Source organism: Symsagittifera roscoffensis, chromosome 6, assembly GCF_963678635.1.
Source record: "Symsagittifera roscoffensis chromosome 6, txSymRosc1.1, whole genome shotgun sequence".
NCBI lineage: Eukaryota > Metazoa > Xenacoelomorpha > Acoela > Convolutidae > Symsagittifera > Symsagittifera roscoffensis.
The window spans coordinates 18,217,268-18,235,812 of record NC_087067.1 but is presented as its reverse complement, the minus strand read 5'-3'; the positions used below and the strand labels follow the sequence as shown (position 1 = coordinate 18,235,812).

Sequence of the window (18,545 nt, the reverse complement as noted above, 5' to 3'; positions counted from 1 at the left end):
TAAAACACAGAGCCGAAGAAGAGTTTCTCACCACTTGCAATACAAAACAAATGTCAGTGATCGGGAGTAAAAAATGACTTAAAATTACATTTCATATTTTCTAAAGATTATACAGTATTTCAAGAGACGACTAGCCATTCTCCAACAAACTCTTGGTTCGTAAAAGTTCATTTTACACACTCGAAACAAACGATAGCTCCGATTTGATATCGCTGTTGTTCCGGTTTGACATCGCTGGGTAGTCGCAAGCGTAAACCTCAAAAGTTAACCACCAAAATATAAAACACACAATAGGGTGAAACTTCAACTTTTTCCTGAAAAAAAACTAGACCTATATAAAAAAGTATTCATTGCTTTCATTCAACTAAACAAACATAGATAAAGAAAGACAAACAAACAAATGAACAAAAAAGAAATCGAATGACTTCTAATTCAATCACTACTATTCATTTGTTTTTTGTTCATGAAGAAAGTATTTTGCCCATCAATCATTGTTTAAAGAAATTTCAGAATAGAAGTCAAACCGGAAACCGCAAAAGACCATAAATGGCTCGAACAAGTTTTAGGAAGTTTTCCGGAAAAAATATCATAAAAGCCTATGTAAGTGTTTTCACTACGTTCATTTACACTTTGCAAAAACAAAACAAACGCTCCAGTAGACAAAAATCATCTCCATTTTCATTGATATACATAATAAACCAATGCATGTAGCACTACGTTACAATATAGTCATAGTAGACCCAAAAAAATTGTTTCCAAAACCAAAATTCAACAAGGATGGCCGGTTACTGTGCAAGTAGCACCGAATGTTCCCATCATATTCTTTAAATACTGAGGCGAAGCGGAGCTTCGCACCACTTGCGATACAACAAACATGAAAAGCCAAAAAAAAATTGAAAAAACTAGGACATATCATCTTTCATATGTCTCGATTGAAGTTCATTCCAGACAAACATGCCAGACACTTGAATTTAAAATTAGCAACAACAGAACAAAATTTACGAAAGCAAACAAAGGCGACAATCTTTGAGCAGATACAAGTTAAGCCGAAAAAGATATGATTTTAGAAAAAAAAGTTTTAATTCACTGTAGTTGCAAGAACATGCATTGTCCATCTTGCACTTTGTTAAACTAGTTGATAACTAGAAAAAAGGCTATATTCCAGTTTGATATTCCAGAAAAATGACAACAAAAAAAATCAAAAACAAAATTTTTTTGGCAGAAATTGATTCGAATCCGTAGAAATTGTTTCGAAGTTTTTTATTTCAAAAATGGCGCTAAAAATTTTTACTGAAAAAAACTTAAATTTTATGGCTTATCCTTCTATAATAAGCCTGCTCGCTTGCTTTACTCGCTCGAAGTTAGAATAAAACTCACAATTTTAAACTGGTTTTTTTCTGCTCTGAGAATTGTTTGAAATTTTTTTAATGTCGTTTTGATCAGTACTGAAAGAGATTTAATATGAAAAATCCATCCCGCATTACGATAATTATTTGTGCTCAAGGCTTTTGGTTGAAAAACAAAACAAGCTTGCTCGCTCACCTTATTCGCTCGAAATTAGACCAAAAATCATAAAAATTTCAAACTGGTTTTTCTCGACAATAGGCCAACTTTTTAAATGTTTGAATCACGACTGAGAGGGCTCTTATATCATAAATCACTCGATCCATCCAATGATTATATTTAGTACCTGATTTTGCGTGGAAAACAAAAGCTGAAACACTCGAAAATAGAGTCCCTCCCCATTTTCAGTGGTCGGAACTAGAAACAGCTTCAAAAAAGGCGCCTAAGCAACAGTGCCCGAACAAAAATTTGCTAGGCCGGCAACTTTCAAGTGGTCTAAGAAATCAAGTCAGGCCAGTTATATGATTAATTGCGCATGGTTTAAGATTGATCGGAAAATAAACAATATAATCAATGCTAATTAATTCATTTTTTGACACTCGAGAAAATCAAAATGATATGACGCAAAGTTGCACTTTGCATACCCAAATTTACAAAAAATGTTGAAAATTGTGAACCATTTGAAAAGATTCAAGAACCCTTAGAATATGAGAATTCTTAACTCTGTCATCCGGTCCGGATTATTGCAATTGAAAATCTTTAGATGACAAAAATTATTCAGGGTTGCCTGCCCAGTTTCATTCAATTATGGTAGCGTAATTTTCAAACGATCATTAATTACTTCTGAACCAATAGACATTAAACGACATTAATTATCATTGCTTGGCAAAAATAGCAGCTTAAAAACAGCTTTTCAAGGCAGCCTATTTTTGTTCATTGCCATTTGTATTCATCAAAAGAATATTTCTGCCATTCAAAAATATTATTGCTGCCAGTATTTTTGGCATTATAAATTTGCTGTCAAAGTAATGGAAATGACAGCTTCTCGAATATATTTTCGGTATGATCGAGCTGAATTAAAGCCCAAGTTGACATGAATTCTTCAAGGACTCAAATCAGTTGATGGTTTGATCCGGTTTTCATGGTTTTAGCCATCATGGTTTTAGCCGAATGAGCTTAGATCACATTTTGATCTGTTTTGGGCATCATTGCTCAAGTTTTCTACAGAAGGCATGATTTTGCTCTCAAATGATGCCAAATTTTGTACAGCGTATTTACGCTTGCTCTCAAGTGAAACAAGGGACTTGCCTTCAAGTTTCATTCAACTCCGAAGAGGCTATGGCTATAAGGCTACTTGTTGCCCTCAAATGGCATGCCATCATCAAAGCAATGATCGAAAAGAATAAGTCAGAATAATACAGTTCAATTTTTTAGCAAAAGAAGCATATATTCAGTTGAGTCAACACAATAAATCGTTTCTATTGAAAATCACAAAAATATCTCCAATAATTTAACTTTGAAATCAACCTTCGAACAATCGATTGAACCTTTTGATCAAGAGGTTGAAGAACGATTTAAAAATCGGAAAACTCTTAAAATCAAAAAATTTCAAGAGCGACCGAACGTGTCGACGATTTTATAACAAAAACTAAAACATGCACGAAGGAAGTGGAAAGGTTCGAGTCAAGATGAGATCTCAGTTTGAAATTTTGTCAGTGGGAATAGGACTGAGGGGACCTAACAACAGTCTTAGGACAAATGTGCCCGCTAGCTAGCATAAGAATTCTTGGACGAGAACTCTTACACCTATAGCAGATACTTAATCCTTACTGTTGGCGTAGGCCTCCAGATCAGCGTCCAGTTGGCTGGCATCTGGCGTTCCCTTCATCATCATCTGCTTCTTGCCTCCCATCTGTCCCTTCTTCATCATGTTGAACTTGGCCTTGTTGACCAGCTGATTTGCGATTCCCCCTGGCTTCTTGTTGAACTTTCCGAATTGTTTGTTCATCATCATACCCGGTCGGTTGTTCATCAGTCGCTTCATAGGAGACACTCGCATTTGCATTTTGGGTCTGAACTGCTGACCCTGTTGCTGCTGCGGTCTATTCTGCATCTGTTGAGTTCTCTGTTGTTGCTGAGGCCCACCTGATACTTCCAACTTCATTGGTCGGCCATCGAGGGTGACTCCGTTGTACTTCTGGTAAGCTTTGACGGCGCTGATATGGTTCCTGAAGACTATTTCTCCGGATCCCACTGATCGTCCGGCTGCCGAAAAATTGACCCCGTATCTGACCATTGGACCGAATTCGAAGAACAGCTCTTTCAGATCGGTGTTGGTGACTCCGAAATCCAAGTTCGAGATGTACAGCTTGGTTGGCGGGGTTTGTGGTTTGTTCATCATGTTATTACCAAATGAGCGATTCTGATTCTGTTGCATCTGCTGTTGTTGAGGTCTGTTGTTATATCTCATTTGAGTTCCCATGAATGGATTGTTGTTAAAAGGTTGCCTTCTGAATTGTTGCACTTGCTGGACAAATCCCTGGTTTCGCTGTTGGAACCCGCCGTTGTTGAAATTGTTGAAGTTTCGTCGCATTGGGTTGAAGTTCTGTCGCATCATACCGCCTTGTTGGTTCTGACGCTGGTACATGTTGTTTCCGAAGCCAGGTCGTCTGAACTGTTGACGCTTCATGCCTCCGAACCCGCCGAAGCTTCGAACAACATTACCTTTTGGTCGCATCTGGTTGAAGCCCTGTTTTCGGTTCTGGAAGAACATTTTTCCGCCACCCTGATTCTGATTATTGAACTGCTTCTTTTGCTGCCCAGTGCCAACCATCTTTCCGTTGAATCTGATGTTTTTCGATTTGACGACTTGATCCAAAGTTTGATCCATTCTTACTTATTTTTCCGGTAGATTTCAATTTTAGATTTGAAAAATTTGGGAAAACGGAGTCGTTACTCTCTGAAAAAAGGAAACATATGTGAACAACTTGATCGTCTGAACTTTGTTCAGGAGGCGGAATGAACATATTAACCATTAAAGTACCTTTGTGAAACCCGATGAACAAATGTTGATTTGCTTGTTTCCTGTAGTATGTCCGACACCAGTGGTCAATTAAATTTTGATCAAAACTAAATATTTGGACCAAAAATTTGAGGCGTAAAGTCGGTGTAAATTCTGTTTAAAAGGAGTGACTAACTTGTTTCTTATGCTTCAATTCAGATATACAAAAAACGTGCAATTCAGAAAATAAGGGAACAGAATGCAATTGCAAATTTAAGGAAAATGAAATACGCAACACGGTTACTGTTCAGGATAAAATATGGAAAGTAGATCAGAAACAGGAAATAGACGCAAATTTCGCACAGGAGCTTAGCTTATCGAAGCGACTGCGTGCAACTTTATCTGAACTGGAAACAAAGAAATGTGGCTAAGCTTACAACACGTTGACGCAATAAGGACCGAACACAAGTAATAAAATTTGCTTGAGCTCCAACCAATAATTATAGTATATGAGTCATGGACCACGCGAGCTATGGGGGATTTTAATATTTGGTCCCCTTGCACGCAGCAACATGTTGTTGTTTAGCTTAATTCTACGGATTGGAACGTCCAATGAAATATAAATATAAATTGGTCTGAACACACTGACTATTTTATCATGATATCAAAAACAGCTCAACTTGCTCTTAATTATCCCTATTACCCACTAATTAAGCGCATGCTTCAAAATACACCATATAAAAATTACGAAAACACGATATTTGAGGGCATGAAATAGGCCTAATGAAAAACTGAGCCAAAGTACCAATAACAACTGCAGTTCGTAGTTCTCTAGCCTCTAGATGAACACAGAATTTACATAATTTTGTCCAAAAAAACGACAGCTGGAGCTCGTTTAACACCACATTCGTTTTTATTGCAAATAGTCAAGCAATTAGTTCCCCGCAAATGCAAGCCACTTAAGTTTGAAAATTGATTTTATCTTAAGAAAGAAATCCGGTAACAAGACAACTGCAAATCAAAATCTGAATATAAATTAAAACTTCCGGAAAAACAGCTTACTATACAAAAAAAACAACGAAAAAAATTGCCCGTTTAAATATGTGACCTCGTATTCAACAAGGGTCGTCTTGATAATTCAGTTTGTGCCGCAGGTAATGGTGTGAAAAACATGATGCTTTCAAAAAATTTAATCGAAACTTTAAACCGGAGCCCAAAACTACTCCGAGGAGTTGAAAGTAACTTATCTTCATATAAGTTACTTTCATATAGGTAAACGATAAATACATTTGAACAATTCGATATAGGTAAATATGATTTTGAGAAATTCACAACATTAAAACCACGTCAAATTTACATCCAAGCAATTTACATCTGTTGAGTCGAATTTCCATTCCATGTATTGTTTTCATCATCGTCGTTGTCTTTTGAATTAAGTCGATGAATATTTCTACTTTCTGGCTTTTCTGTATCTTTCTTTCTTCGCCTCAGGTCAGACGAACTCGAACCCGCGACCTCGCGACTTGAACTTTGACCTCCAGTGGTTCTCGCTGATTGACCGTCGGTCAGATTTCTCTCCCTGTTGCCTCCGGTGAAAATTGACATCAGGAATGTGAAAAAAGCAGCAAACAAAGCAAATATTTGTCCAATAAAACCAACGGACTGATTACTTGAGTTAGCTGAAGGCGCACTTCGTGTCTGCTTTCCACGCAAAGGCAGCACGACTAAAACAGTCGAGGGAATCAGCGACAAACTCTCAAGTGTCTCTGACATTTCTTCATCTGTGAAGACTCTTCGAGGGTAGGGAACAGCGAGATTGAAATAACCGCTACCGATTCGATCGCAGTAATTTGTGAGCACAGATTGCTTCAGTTCCAGAAGCTGACTTTCCGCAGGGGCTGTCATTGTCTCATGTGTGCCGTCTGGAAACCTCAGTTGGATTCTGACGATTCCGTCAAACGCGGGAGGAGGTGTTGGCTGAGACTGGACCGTGATGAGGTTCGCAGTCTCGCTATCAGCTTTTTCTTTTGAAAACTTAGCTAAAACAATTCTCATTGAAAAAAATCATAAATTCCTTCAATTGTTGGTTAAAAAAATTCAACATATGATTTCGACAATCCAAACTGTTAGCTAAACCCTTCACTATACATCAGATCAGAGCACACATCAAGTCTCAAAACCAAAAACACTCATTTTAATAGGCATTGGCGATCAATGCACTATTTCAGATAAGGGTTAAGTGACATAGGTGAGAAACAGAGAAACATGAGCTTGTTTAATGCATTAATCTCTAGATCAGTCGCTTCTTTTAGTATCCTACCATAATTCATATCCACTACATGTGATGTTACTTTCTCAGTCCAAGGAACAGCTAAAGAACTTGTTACACAGCTATAAAGTTGAAAAAACTTGATAACAATTACACAGAAGCGAAGCAGAGCTTCGCACCACTTGCGATGCAATGTAAACAATTGTTAACAAGGAAATGGCAACGATAGCCGGAAGCCACCAGTAGAAAAAGATCAAAAACTCAATAAACAACTCAAAAACTTCATACGTCTAAAAAAACTCAATTCGAAATTGAAACCTCTCGCGATAAAATCTCTAAATTATGAGCAAAAACTATAATATTGTCGAAAAGTATCATCTGATCTGATAGCAATTAGATCGTTATAAACCCACGTCTAGTATCTCAAATCGTTTTTACAGCAAAACACCAATTGACGAAAAAAACTGATCGAAAAAATATACCATGCAATCGCACAACCACCCATGATATCAGTTATTTTCACTAACAAGAATAAGAAAAGTATAGCATGTCACTCCGTGAACAAAAAAAAAGTTTTTTTTTTAATTAAAAAAAATGATTTTTTTTTAAAAAGAGTGTCCAATCACTTGAATTAAAGCTTTCGCGACAATATTGTCAAACATATATTAATTTCAATTGATAAATTTGACTAGATAATTGAAAAAATAACAAGGTAAAAAAAGCCGAGGGAATTAAGGCCGACACGCAAAAAGCTGAAAATACACCGAGACTTTTTGGAATTAATTTCTAGAAAAACGTGTAATTCCTAGGAATTTGAATTCACGATTGGTCGAAAAATAATGATCTTTGAACCTACTTTAAATCTCTTTCATATACTAGCAGACGAAAACTGAAAATTGTTTCGATCAATACTCCATTGAAATGATAGCATTTGGTGTACATTATACTGCAACCGTACATTACATGGTGTCCGGCAAATAAGAAGACAGCTGTTAAGACGACAAGTGCTTTTGCTGAAAATTTAAGACGACAAAAATTTGTCTTAATTTTACACAAAAATTAGATTAGAATTTACCGCTATTAAGAGAAAATATTATGGAATCACATTTCAAGAACCTGCACGTACCACCTACAAAAAGCAATCACGAACACCTACATAACCGACGGCACATGTAAGATGAAGGTAGTATATTAGTAATTTACCAATTCTAAGTTCCTTCTAAATTGACCATGCTGTGAACAAGTTGTTTACTTGGAAAAAATTCTAGTACTCGGTTGCAATACCCTTGCTTATCGGTAAGGCAACTTGGAGTCAGCAGCATCTCTCAAAACAAAGAATTTTCGAACATTGATTGGCCTTTCTCATAAAGTTCAACAAGTTCGAATTGACACACCATTTTAAAAATTAAAAAGAGACAAAGCGGAATTTTGTACTTTCGTTACGCCACTAGCCGGAAAAAAAATAGGACAAAAACCACTGATTCGAAAAAAAAATTTTTTGTCTCGAAGGTGATTGATTTTGAAGAAAGATACTGAGATACACAATTGCCGGTGTTAAACAAAAACTGCAAACACAGAGATGAAGTAATCATAAAAATCATAAAACAATCATTCAACACAAATATTAAAAAAATAAAAATGTTGAAAAAAACAAGGTGAACCAAAAAATTCGTATGTCTTGATGAAAGATAGCTAGGGCTCAGCTAAAGCTGGAGGTGCGTGTTTGATATTTTTTGAATATGTTATATTGATGCAAGACGCAATGCGTAATTTAAAAAATTGAACTTTGCCCAAAACCCTAGTTGCTTTTCTATTAAGATAAGTGAGGAGAGTGAACAATTTTGAGATTTTAGAATTTTCTCAAAGACATAGCCTTTCTCTTACAAAAAAAAATTAGGGAGCAGCCGCTTTTGCAGGAAAAATTCACACAAACGCTTCTTTCGATTGAAATTTTCTTATCAGATTTGATCAAGTATTTTTCTAAAAAAAAAACGGTCGAAGTTCAAAAAACTTCGCTTTCTGAAATCGGTAACTTTCTTCAGTTAAAATCAGGTCGTGGACGGTACAGTAGAGAAAATTCACAAAATCAGATTTCTCGATTGAACATTTAACCTGAAAACTGGCGCGGTAATTTTCGAGCTGAGTAAACAAACTTTATTATAAAGCTACGCTTCCAACAACCTGATGAGTCGATTAAACCTATGATATAATATTTTGCAAGATAGTTATCGTAAAAAGTCTAAAACGGTCAACAAATCAGAAAGTTGACATTTCCGAGAATCATAGCTTTTTTTTTTTTTTAAATGAGATACGCCGCTTATGCAGAAGAAATTCACCCAATCTGTTATTTCGATTGAACCCAAAAACCTAGGTTTGTTTGGCAGTGCAGTTCTCTAGGAAAGTTAAAAAAGATTATAAAACGATCAAAAATATTAAAACGTTGACTATTCTGAGGGCCATAACTTAATGGGTAAAAAAATTGGGCATAACCGCTTATGGAGGAGAGTTTTTCAAATCCGTTCTATTCATTGAAACCAAGATTTCAGAATTGGCAGGTTAGAAAAAAGTTAGAATTTAACTCTTACCTGCTCGATCAGCTTTGTCTTGTGCGATTCTGGCTTTGATTGCCTCCCTTGCGAGCCTGTCCTCCTCCTTCTCCCGCCTCCTCTCTTCAGCTATCTGCTTCATTTCTCTCTCCTCTGCCTCCTGTTTTGCCCTTGTCAACTCAGACATCTGTGCTTTCCGCCTTTTTTCATCTTCAATCTCAGCCGCTTGAGCTTCCGCTTGTTTCTTTCGTCGAATCTCTTCCAATTTTTCTTGAGCATATTTAGTCCGCTCTTCGATACTTGCAGAAGATGGCGCAGCGTTTGAGGCCTCTTCTGACGATGGCTGGACATTCGATCTAAATCAGCACGTCTATATTAACTTAAGAATAGTCCTTTCGTTGTCATTTGCACTGCACATATTCATTCTAACATTTCACATTCTGTTTCGCTTTTGATTAAAAAAATGCCCAACGACAATTTTTCAATTTTATGCAAATAGCTGTCAGTTTATTAGAGTCAGTGCGAAATTCATTGTTGAACAGACTCATATTACATCCCGTGATGCCAGATCTTGAACTCTAAAAACTGTTTTTCAAATTAATGAAATTTAAAAGAAAATCTGGTCTTCATATATAAGCTTTCTACTCACAATTCCGCCTGCTGGCGAAACTTTTCTTTCGTTGACTGAATCTTCGATATTAAATCCTCTTTTGAGCATGAACCAGCAATTATTTCAAGAGGTGTTCCATTGGGTGCTATAAGATAAGTTGTCGGAACTATCATAACTGGATAAAATTGTGTAAATTGCGTAAAGGATGTTGTAGATTGCTCGACTTTAATCAAAACTGAATCAGTTACGACGTTTGCAACGTCTGAGTCGTTTAAGGTGTCTTCCATTTCTTTAGTCTTTTCGGAGCTGTCGCAAGCAAAAACAATGAAAACAGCATTTCGTCTTTTTGATTCCGCGATTGACTCGGCGATGCTGCCTGCAAACCAAATGTTGGCCATTTTGACTTCCAATAGAAGTTCTGAAATGTTCCATCAAATGAACATGGTATCGTTTTTTATTTTTATCAAAGCACAGAGGTTAAACAGAGCTTCCAACCACTTGCTATTCCAACCACAGACAAAAAAGAGCGGGAGTCTATAGTTGAAAAAATTGTTGGGATAATATCAGAAACTACGTTTTACAAAAATTTCCATACGTTTGCTTTGAATGAAGTTAACTTTGAAGAAAAACGTCCAAAAATGTCAGCAGTAAACAAACATTGAATCAAGTTTTATAGGCACTGGGTAGACGCCCAATTGGCTAGGCCAATACAAATTGGGTAGACAACCGTTGAGTGAAAAATTACCAGCAGCACAAATCTCATGAAACTTTGATATCCACTTCAAACAACGCAATACAAAGCGACTAAGCCGATATAAGATTAACTGAACATTTTTACGAACCAACACACAATTTATAGAGCGGACGCGTTTTAACTGGTATACGAAAAAATTCATTAATAACATCCGACCCTGCCCAGATTCGAACCCTCTTATTTTGCTGCTGGTCTGCTTCCCTATCTCTACGCTACCTAACCATGATACATTGAAGCTTAAGTGCTATTTGTTATATAAAAGTCTGTTAATATCCTTAGCATTGGCAGTACTTAATAGCTGATTATTGATCAAAATGAACACTTTCAAAATGAACACATTTTGTCGCAGCAACATTTGCGTCGCAACAATTTTGCAACTTAGGTTGGAAAAAAAGAGTTCATGCTATAACAAAAGCTTTGCTTGTGTAATTAGAATGGGAATTTAAAATGTTGACATGCTCAACGTATACCTGTTGACGAGATCTGTATGCTGAAGAAATGTACAGTTCAAAAATTTCGTATACTTTTTCGATTTCTGTTTTATAAACAGCTTAAATAATAATTTTTGGTGAGTTCTGTGATAAGATACTTGTTTTTGTGTAACTTCATTCTAAACAAAAAAATTGTAGACCCAGTTCTTATTGTCTAAATTTACTAAGACTTATCGTCCAGATTATGTTATTTTACGGTCGTTCAGTTTGCTTGTCTCAATTTCAAGGCCCCCTGTCCAGTCTCTAGACAAAAGAGCTTTATTAGATTGTCCAAAAACTATTGCAAAAAAATATCATATTGCAATAAGTTGCTTTTCACAAAAAAAACACCTTATTTTAGATAAGTGCAAAAAAATACGTGAAATTGAGCCAAGCATGTTGATAAATTGCCAACTTTGAAACCTTAATAACAGTTTAAAAAAGGTAGCAGCTCTAAGAGCTCACCGCTTGTATATTTTTCAAAGATTACAGAAAGAATAGAAATGGCCTAAGAACTCTTAGATTATCTTGAAAAAATTATGATTTACACTTTTTTCGAAAAAACTAATTTTAAAAATGAATCAAAAAATAAATGATTTATTCCCTGGGAAATCTGAAAATAAAACTCCACTTTCGAAACTCGAAATTGACCACGTTTTTCATGGCCTTTATAATTTAGCTGTTCGATACTGGAGTTTGCTTTCCTTCTAACAAAGAAAGGAACTGAACTTAAGTCATCAAAAATTAAACTGCGAAAATTAAAATTGCACTTGAACACATTTTAAGACTTCCTGAAAAAACCGAAAAAAATATCATAACCTATATCAGACTCTGAACAAGGATCATCATTACATGTTCATCATTAAACGTTTGATCATTACAAACATTTCGAATACATTTCGTAAATTAGAGCCAAAACAAAAAGTAAAATTTGAATTGGACGGATATTTCAAATGCTAACAAGCTAAAATTATAACCAAACAGTAGATGAGTCCTGTGAGCAAAGTTATTTACGGGAAGAAGTCTAGTAACCGGTTGCAAAACACTTCTGATTGCAAAATCAAGATAACATTCAAAATGTTGTTTTCAGCAAAGATAGCATTTATAATACTTAAATGGTACATAGACTGCTACCACTTTGAATCATAACAAGGGTAGCCGGTCAACTCCGAGTACCATTATTTGAATCACAAAACGCACAAATATATAGAACATTTTCATTTGACTTGATTTAAATAAACCGATTATAAAGAAACATCCAAAACTTAAAACACTCAAAAACAAAACAAAAGAAACGGAAAATCGTAGAAAAAAGAATTACTGTTTTTTAGCATAACCATAAATAATTTAACTTACTTCCCTCCAGTTTGAAAACAACTAAGTAAAAAAGACAAATGAAAGGCGGACAAGAATATCAAGGCCAGAGTTGAAAAATAGTTTTGCAAGGCTGCAATAAAAATGCTATTCCCAAGTATGATACCTTATTTTAGATCGGTGCATGAAAGCGCAAAGAATTTAGTCTAGCATGTTGACAAACTGTAAAACTTTAAACCTAAACAACCGCGTCAAAAAGTTGGCAGCTCTAAAATGTTTCTATATCAGAGCTCACGGCGTGGATATCACAAAAAAAAAAGAGTATAAAAATGTATCTCAAAAACTAAAAAAAGATGCCCAGTAAGCTCTCTGAATTTCTAGACAATTTATTATTTTTACTCTTTTTTTGATAAAATTAACCCAATTAGAGAAAATTGAATCAAAAAAATTTTTTTCGCCGGGAAATCTGAAAATTCAATTCTGCTTTCGAAACTAGAAGTCGCCCATGTTTTTCGTGACCTTTTGCGCTTCAGCTGTTCAATCGTGGAAATTGCCGACCTTAAAAAAGAAAATGAACTGAATTTAAAAAATCAAAAAACCGTGAAAATATAGATTTGTGCCTGAACAAATTTTAAGACTTCCTGAAAAAACTACGTTCATCGACTCCTAAAAACTCACGAAAATTAGTTCAACTTTCACTCGCTGCCAACAATCTCTGTCTTCTAAATTTTGAATAAATTCTTCTCAGAGTTGATTCTCCTTGTCGTCATATGATTCAGTAAGCACCAATTATTATCATTATAATTACATCTTAGTAATTGAAATTCAATTCTCAGGAATATAATGAAACTATGAAAAAACATTTTTTGTACGTAACCTAAAACCCAACAAATTGTATACATAAAGTTCTGCTTCTCAATTCCAAAACATATTTATCCGAAACTTAAACTTTAGCTGCTCTTGAGAATGTTCTCGTAATACCGATTTTGAATCCAGTCCAATAGTTGAAAGTTGTTATCACATCGCGTCATGCATAGATTGACAACGTGAAGAATTGCTGCAAGCTCCAGGAACAAATTCATTTTAAGCAAAAAACAGGACAAACATGATGAAGAATACAATTAGCACTCCAAAAACTTTAAACATGAGCCACCTATTGGAGGAAACACTTTGGAAATATTTGAGGATCTCTCCGTGCGCAGCGTGGACATTCATCAGACTGTCTTCAACATTGTGGTCCATTCTTCCGATCATCTCATCCTGCTCCTTGACCATAGTGGCCAGTTGAGAGAATATATGCCCCAACTCAACCACCGTGCTCTCTATGTTCTCCATTGCCGCAGCTCGCTCTGTAACATATGAATCAGTCTCCTCCAGAAGAGCCATCTGCTGCACATGTCTGTTCCGCACCATACCGCCAGCTCCACTGGAATCTATCTGACCGCTGCTGCTTTGATATTCATAATCGGGCATGTTGATTGCCGATGAATTTGCGCCTTTTGCACTCCTCTGCTCATTGGCAGCAGCCACTGCCATTTGCTCGTCTCTGAACAACACACTTCTGTCTGGCAGATGACCATTCGGCTCCCTGACCCGGTCACCTACTCCACTGACATTTGCACCCGTAGAATTTGAGGCTTGCTGTGTTGAATACTGGTCTCGCCTCCACTTCGAGGCCTTCAAATTCTCTGATCTAATGTCAAGTGCTGATTTGAAATCCGTTGACAAGTTTGCCAATCTGGACTGTAGTGCCACGACAACTGTGGACGAGTGAGTTTGCACGTGCTTGTTACTCGTGCTCGATCCACTTCGTGATCTGTTCCACTCTGACAAATTACCTATCTGCTCATTTAATGAGTTCAAGTCCTGTTTTATAATATAAGTCAGCTCTTGAATCTCGAGAGGTTTGTCATCGAATAAAGTTTTCTTTTTGGCTAGCATGGATAATTTTTCCAGTTTGACACAGGTGCTAGCTAGATCTCGGCCAACTTTTTTCGCCAACTTGGCAAATTCGGTTCTTTCTTGGATAGTTCGGTTTACGTTTGTTGGCTTAACAGCGCCATTAAGCATCTGACGGCTTTGTAAGCTCTTCACAGTTGACCCGAACTCAGTTGTGCGATCCCGGAATGTCATAACTGGTTTTGTGTCAATGTTTTCCGGGTCTTCACTAACACTAGAATCAAATGCTGAATAGGAAGTTGATTTCTGAAGAGCTAATCCGATTTCACCGTTTGCATATACATGATTTTCAGCGGTTAGCTCTGTGAAACTATGAGTTAGTCTTTCAGCGACATTGGCAAATCGATTGCGCAAATGGTCTGTCATATACCCTTGTCAGCATGAATTACCTTGACAAGATCATATGCACCACTAAAACAGATGTCATTTTCACGTTTAGATATTTAGTAAATCAGCCAACAAGATTAAAAATAAACGCGAATTAAGGTTTTGATACCCTAAAAGCCTAAATTTCAGAAACATTTTGGACAATATCTTCTTTGCATTACAGCAAAACTTTACATCGACCGTCAGCAGATGATTTTTTGAAATTTCAATTTACAATTTGAAGCAAATACCAGTTTTTTCAGGCTCTGAAAATGCCAATTTTCATCATCGGCAAAAATTATTAAAAAAAAACAACTGAGCTTAATTAAGTGATCATACTGATTATATGAACTACCATTGGCCGAATGTTCCACATCGCATGGACCTCTTTTTTACTACGCTTAATCGAGAGAGAGTTCACAACGATGCAAAAACTAGCGCAGACGGTGATAAATGGCTTTTTCATACCCAGAAAAATTAGATAAATGCTTCAAATTCGAAATTGAGACTTTTAGAGAGGGTAAGTCCGATCGGGGCGTTCAACAGTGCCGAAGTACAACAGTGCCGAAAAAGGCGGGAAAATTTCAGAATAACTTACACGCATTTTCTAAAGAGCGGGAAATTACTGACGCTAATTATCAAAGAAAATCACTCCAATTTCGGCGCCAAAATGTCTGCAACAGCAAATTAAACAATTATTTTGTCGCCAAAACGTCTAAATTTTAAATTTTCTCTCCCAAAATCTTTAATTGCCACTTAAGATTGTAAACGATCGCTGTTTAATTTTTGATTGACGCACTTAATATGTTGAAATTTGTTCAAATTTTCGGCACTGTTGAACAAAGTTTTCATTTTCGGCACTGTTGAACAAAGTTTTCATTTTCGGCACTGTTGTACTTCGGCACTGTTGTACTGCCCCGTCCGATCATTTGCTTTCGGTCAATATAAGAACTTGTAATATTCTCCTGAAGTACATACCGACGGAAATGTAACATTCGCCCGGATGAACATACCGACACATAAGGACGCTAGGTTCTAAAACCAGTGGCTAGCGTCAACACAGACAGCTTTACATGCTTTCAAACCGTCTCTACCAAAGCCAATTCAATGTCTGTAACAGTCATCCGCTTACGTCACATATGAGGTTAAGAGAAATAGGCCCTATAACTAATGGCTCAAGTGTTTTTGCATCTCAATCTGTGGGAGCCATGTGCCATTCCCCCGGCTGATCGAAAGCTGATCAAAAGTCGTTTGACTGACGGCCTAAATATGGTAACTTTTTACTTAGCCCTAAACAGACCAGAAAATCAACTGGATTGGTCTAGTCGATGAAAAACGGGTAGAATTTAGGTAACTGACGGCGGCCAGTCGTCTAGGTTCTTTTTATACTCGCCGTCACTGTGCAGTATTTGTGCGAATATTACACCAATTCAGTTCGCTTAAGACATAGGACATCGAGATCGTGTTACAGCTTAGAGGTAAATACCAAACTACCCCCACACTAGAAATAAGAACGTCCCAATGACTAGGTCTCTAAATACCTAAATCATGCAAACGCCATTAAAGACAGGGTTGGAAACTAAAGCAAATACTATTAGTTTTTTATTGGACTGTGGAGCTTTGATCTATTTAAGGTGGATCAACCTGAAACCCGCCTTACCCGCCTTACATGGTACATAGACGCATAAGACCATCATGATCAGCAAATGTTTCAGCAACGAACCCTCCGCTCCAGGCGTATGCCCGAGTTAGAGGCCTTAATGACCTGTATTGTATTAGGTGGAAGATACCGACCCTCCGCCTGGTGTTGCTTGGCTTTTTAACTTAGTTCAGACCAAAAATTCCGGGGGCCGGAGGGTTAGGTGGGAAGTCATGAGCCCGCTTATCCAAAGGCCCTAGAACCAAAAACAATTGGAGAGAAAGCGTAACACTGATCAAAAATAGTGTATAACCAAGAAAAAACCAAAAACAAATTCGCTTGAAAGCAGAAAAGTACAAAAACAGTAAAAGAAAAGAAAATCCAAAAGACCAAAAACAGTAAAAATTAAAAAATGGCAGTTTATGTATTATTTCCGGACAAGATGTAATCTGACTCTCCTATTTTTTACTGTTTCAGATTTAATTAATTTCAGAGTTAATATCCCAGAAACTTTGAATATCGGAGTTTTTCGGACAACAAAAAAAGCTTCTGCGCAGTAAGCTACTACGTAATTTGAGCCCCCTAACGAAAGAAACCGTGCGGAATAAGTTTTAGTAGAAGTTGGCAAAAATAAACTGTTTCGATCGAATCTTTTGTAATTTTCCGAATTTCGTCAAAATGTTTTGAGAATCGAGTTTATTATTTTTGGAGTTAGAGCGATAAAAATTATATGAGTAGTGAAAAAAGCCAATTTAGCAAACGCGTTTTTGTTGATTTCTCGTAGACTAACAAACCGATTGGAATAATTTTGGTACCATAATAGTTTTGGTAGTTTTTGACCTTTTTTCTGAACCGCAACCGTTTTTAGGTTGGTAACTTCAGGAGAGAAAATTTTTTTTTAAATTTGTTAGTTCGCAGGGTCCACATTTTAGGGAACCCTCCGAGCGGCAAAAACTTTTATAAAACCACATTTTTATCCTACTGGGTAGGTTGCACGGGTCAACCCACCTTGTTTCAAGTCAGCTACACCGTGGTCGTAGGCTTTAGAGCGTGAAAATACTTCTTTTCATGATTTTTGGGGAACCCTCTGAAGCAACCCTCCGGAGTCAGTTAAGCCCCTTAACAATCCTCTGGCTGCTGCACTCGGATATAGACCTCACACTTAGCCCGAGACAGGAGAAGAGTAAGAAAACTATCAAGTCCAATAGTAAGTCCAATTCGCTATCAAGACCAGTGTCAGATGGGATAACGATGGGAGTATCCTCGACATTTGATAGGCTGATGATGTCAATCCTTTTTGTCATGTACTGTCGCAGTTCCTCAAGGCCTGTCATTACACCTGCAAACATGTCGCCAATTAAGTGAGCGACATGTTTGCAGGTGTAATGACAGGCCTTGAGGAACTGCGACAGTACATGACAAAAAGGATTGACCGAGAAAGGGGTCAACAAGGCCATCAAAGGTTAAGAGAGTTGGCGGACGCAAAATCACAAGCCAGAAGCGACCAGGCCCACTTGATTCGGAACACTGATCAAGGCCTTGCAGAGAGCTGGGCTGTAGCAACCAAGCAGTCAGAGGAAAAAGACATTAGGATGACGAGAGAGATCGAGCGACTATTGAACGACCATGACAACATGTATGCTCATACGATGACTATCCTGGAGAAAAGATTAGATACCAAAACTGACCTTGTGATGCGGAAGTTTGATGAGATCCTGAGCGGCAGCAACCGAGAGAATCGTCCCGCTCCAATGGAGGACTCGCGTGAGGCAACTGACGGATCCGGAGCCCACATTTATGCAGAGGTCCAACCGAGATCAAGAGCGATCAAAGGCAGCCCTGTCGAGGGCGGGTTGGACAATTGCGGACCCGCCAGAAGCGGATGCTTTATTAGGAGCATGCTTACCGACAATGCCGCAAGTCAGATTAGTACCAGATCACGAAGGACACTCAAAAAGCCGAAATCGTACAAGGACAAATCGGGGAAATCGGAAATGGATAGAGGTGATGAAGTTACCCTTTGAAGAGGAGAATCTCTCTCCAAGAAACAGGAAGGTAGCGCACTGCCAAACAACCTAGAGGGCACAGCCCTGAGCTGTGTAATGGCGAAAAGGACTAATGAACGAAACAGTGCTCGCAAAAGGTTCGACATTTTGCTGAGTCGTTTCGGGTCGGGTGTACAGGGACATCAGGCTATGTTGAAGTTTGAAAAGAGATGATGAATCCATAGACAAGTTTTGATGATGACCTCGAGCTACTCGGAAGGAGAAGTA

The 18,545-nt window shown here is 37.4% G+C and overlaps 3 protein-coding genes across 3 annotated transcripts; all 3 read right to left on the bottom strand.

Annotated features, from left to right (window-relative positions):
• Positions 1–2,751: 2,751 nt before the first annotated feature.
• On the bottom strand, positions 2,752–4,799 carry LOC134848233 (aly/REF export factor 2-like). The gene is made up of 2 exons (XM_063865617.1): positions 4,388–4,799; positions 2,752–4,303 (listed from the first exon to the last, which is right to left on the bottom strand). Exon 2 carries the CDS (start codon positions 4,232–4,234, stop codon positions 3,164–3,166), a length of 1,071 nt encoding a protein of 356 aa, XP_063721687.1. The 5' UTR covers positions 4,235–4,303; positions 4,388–4,799; the 3' UTR covers positions 2,752–3,163.
• A 721-nt stretch (positions 4,800–5,520) lies between these two features.
• LOC134848424 (UBX domain-containing protein 4-like) lies at positions 5,521–11,073 on the bottom strand. The gene is made up of 3 exons (XM_063865863.1): positions 9,810–11,073; positions 9,200–9,516; positions 5,521–6,384 (listed from the first exon to the last, which is right to left on the bottom strand). Exons 1-3 carry the CDS (start codon positions 10,166–10,168, stop codon positions 5,714–5,716), a joined length of 1,347 nt encoding a protein of 448 aa, XP_063721933.1. The 5' UTR covers positions 10,169–11,073; the 3' UTR covers positions 5,521–5,713.
• A 1,973-nt stretch (positions 11,074–13,046) lies between these two features.
• LOC134848441 (syntaxin-5-like) lies at positions 13,047–14,675 on the bottom strand. Its single transcript, XM_063865902.1, has one exon. It carries the CDS (start codon positions 14,631–14,633, stop codon positions 13,392–13,394), a length of 1,242 nt encoding a protein of 413 aa, XP_063721972.1. The 5' UTR covers positions 14,634–14,675; the 3' UTR covers positions 13,047–13,391.
• Between the last annotated feature and the right edge of the window lie 3,870 nt (positions 14,676–18,545).

Coding starts and splice junctions, on each gene's coding strand:
- LOC134848441 (XM_063865902.1), bottom strand. CDS start 14,633: ATGACAGACCATTTGCGCAATCGATTTGCCAATGTCGCTGAAAGACTA.
- LOC134848233 (XM_063865617.1), bottom strand. CDS start 4,234: ATGGATCAAACTTTGGATCAAGTCGTCAAATCGAAAAACATCAGATTC.
- LOC134848424 (XM_063865863.1), bottom strand. CDS start 10,168: ATGGCCAACATTTGGTTTGCAGGCAGCATCGCCGAGTCAATCGCGGAA. Junction 9,517..9,809: donor TTTCGCCAGCAGGCGGAATT/GTGAGTAGAAAG, acceptor GTGCTGATTTAG/ATCGAATGTCCAGCCATCGT. Junction 6,385..9,199: donor AGACAAAGCTGATCGAGCAG/GTAAGAGTTAAA, acceptor GAATTGTTTTAG/CTAAGTTTTCAAAAGAAAAA.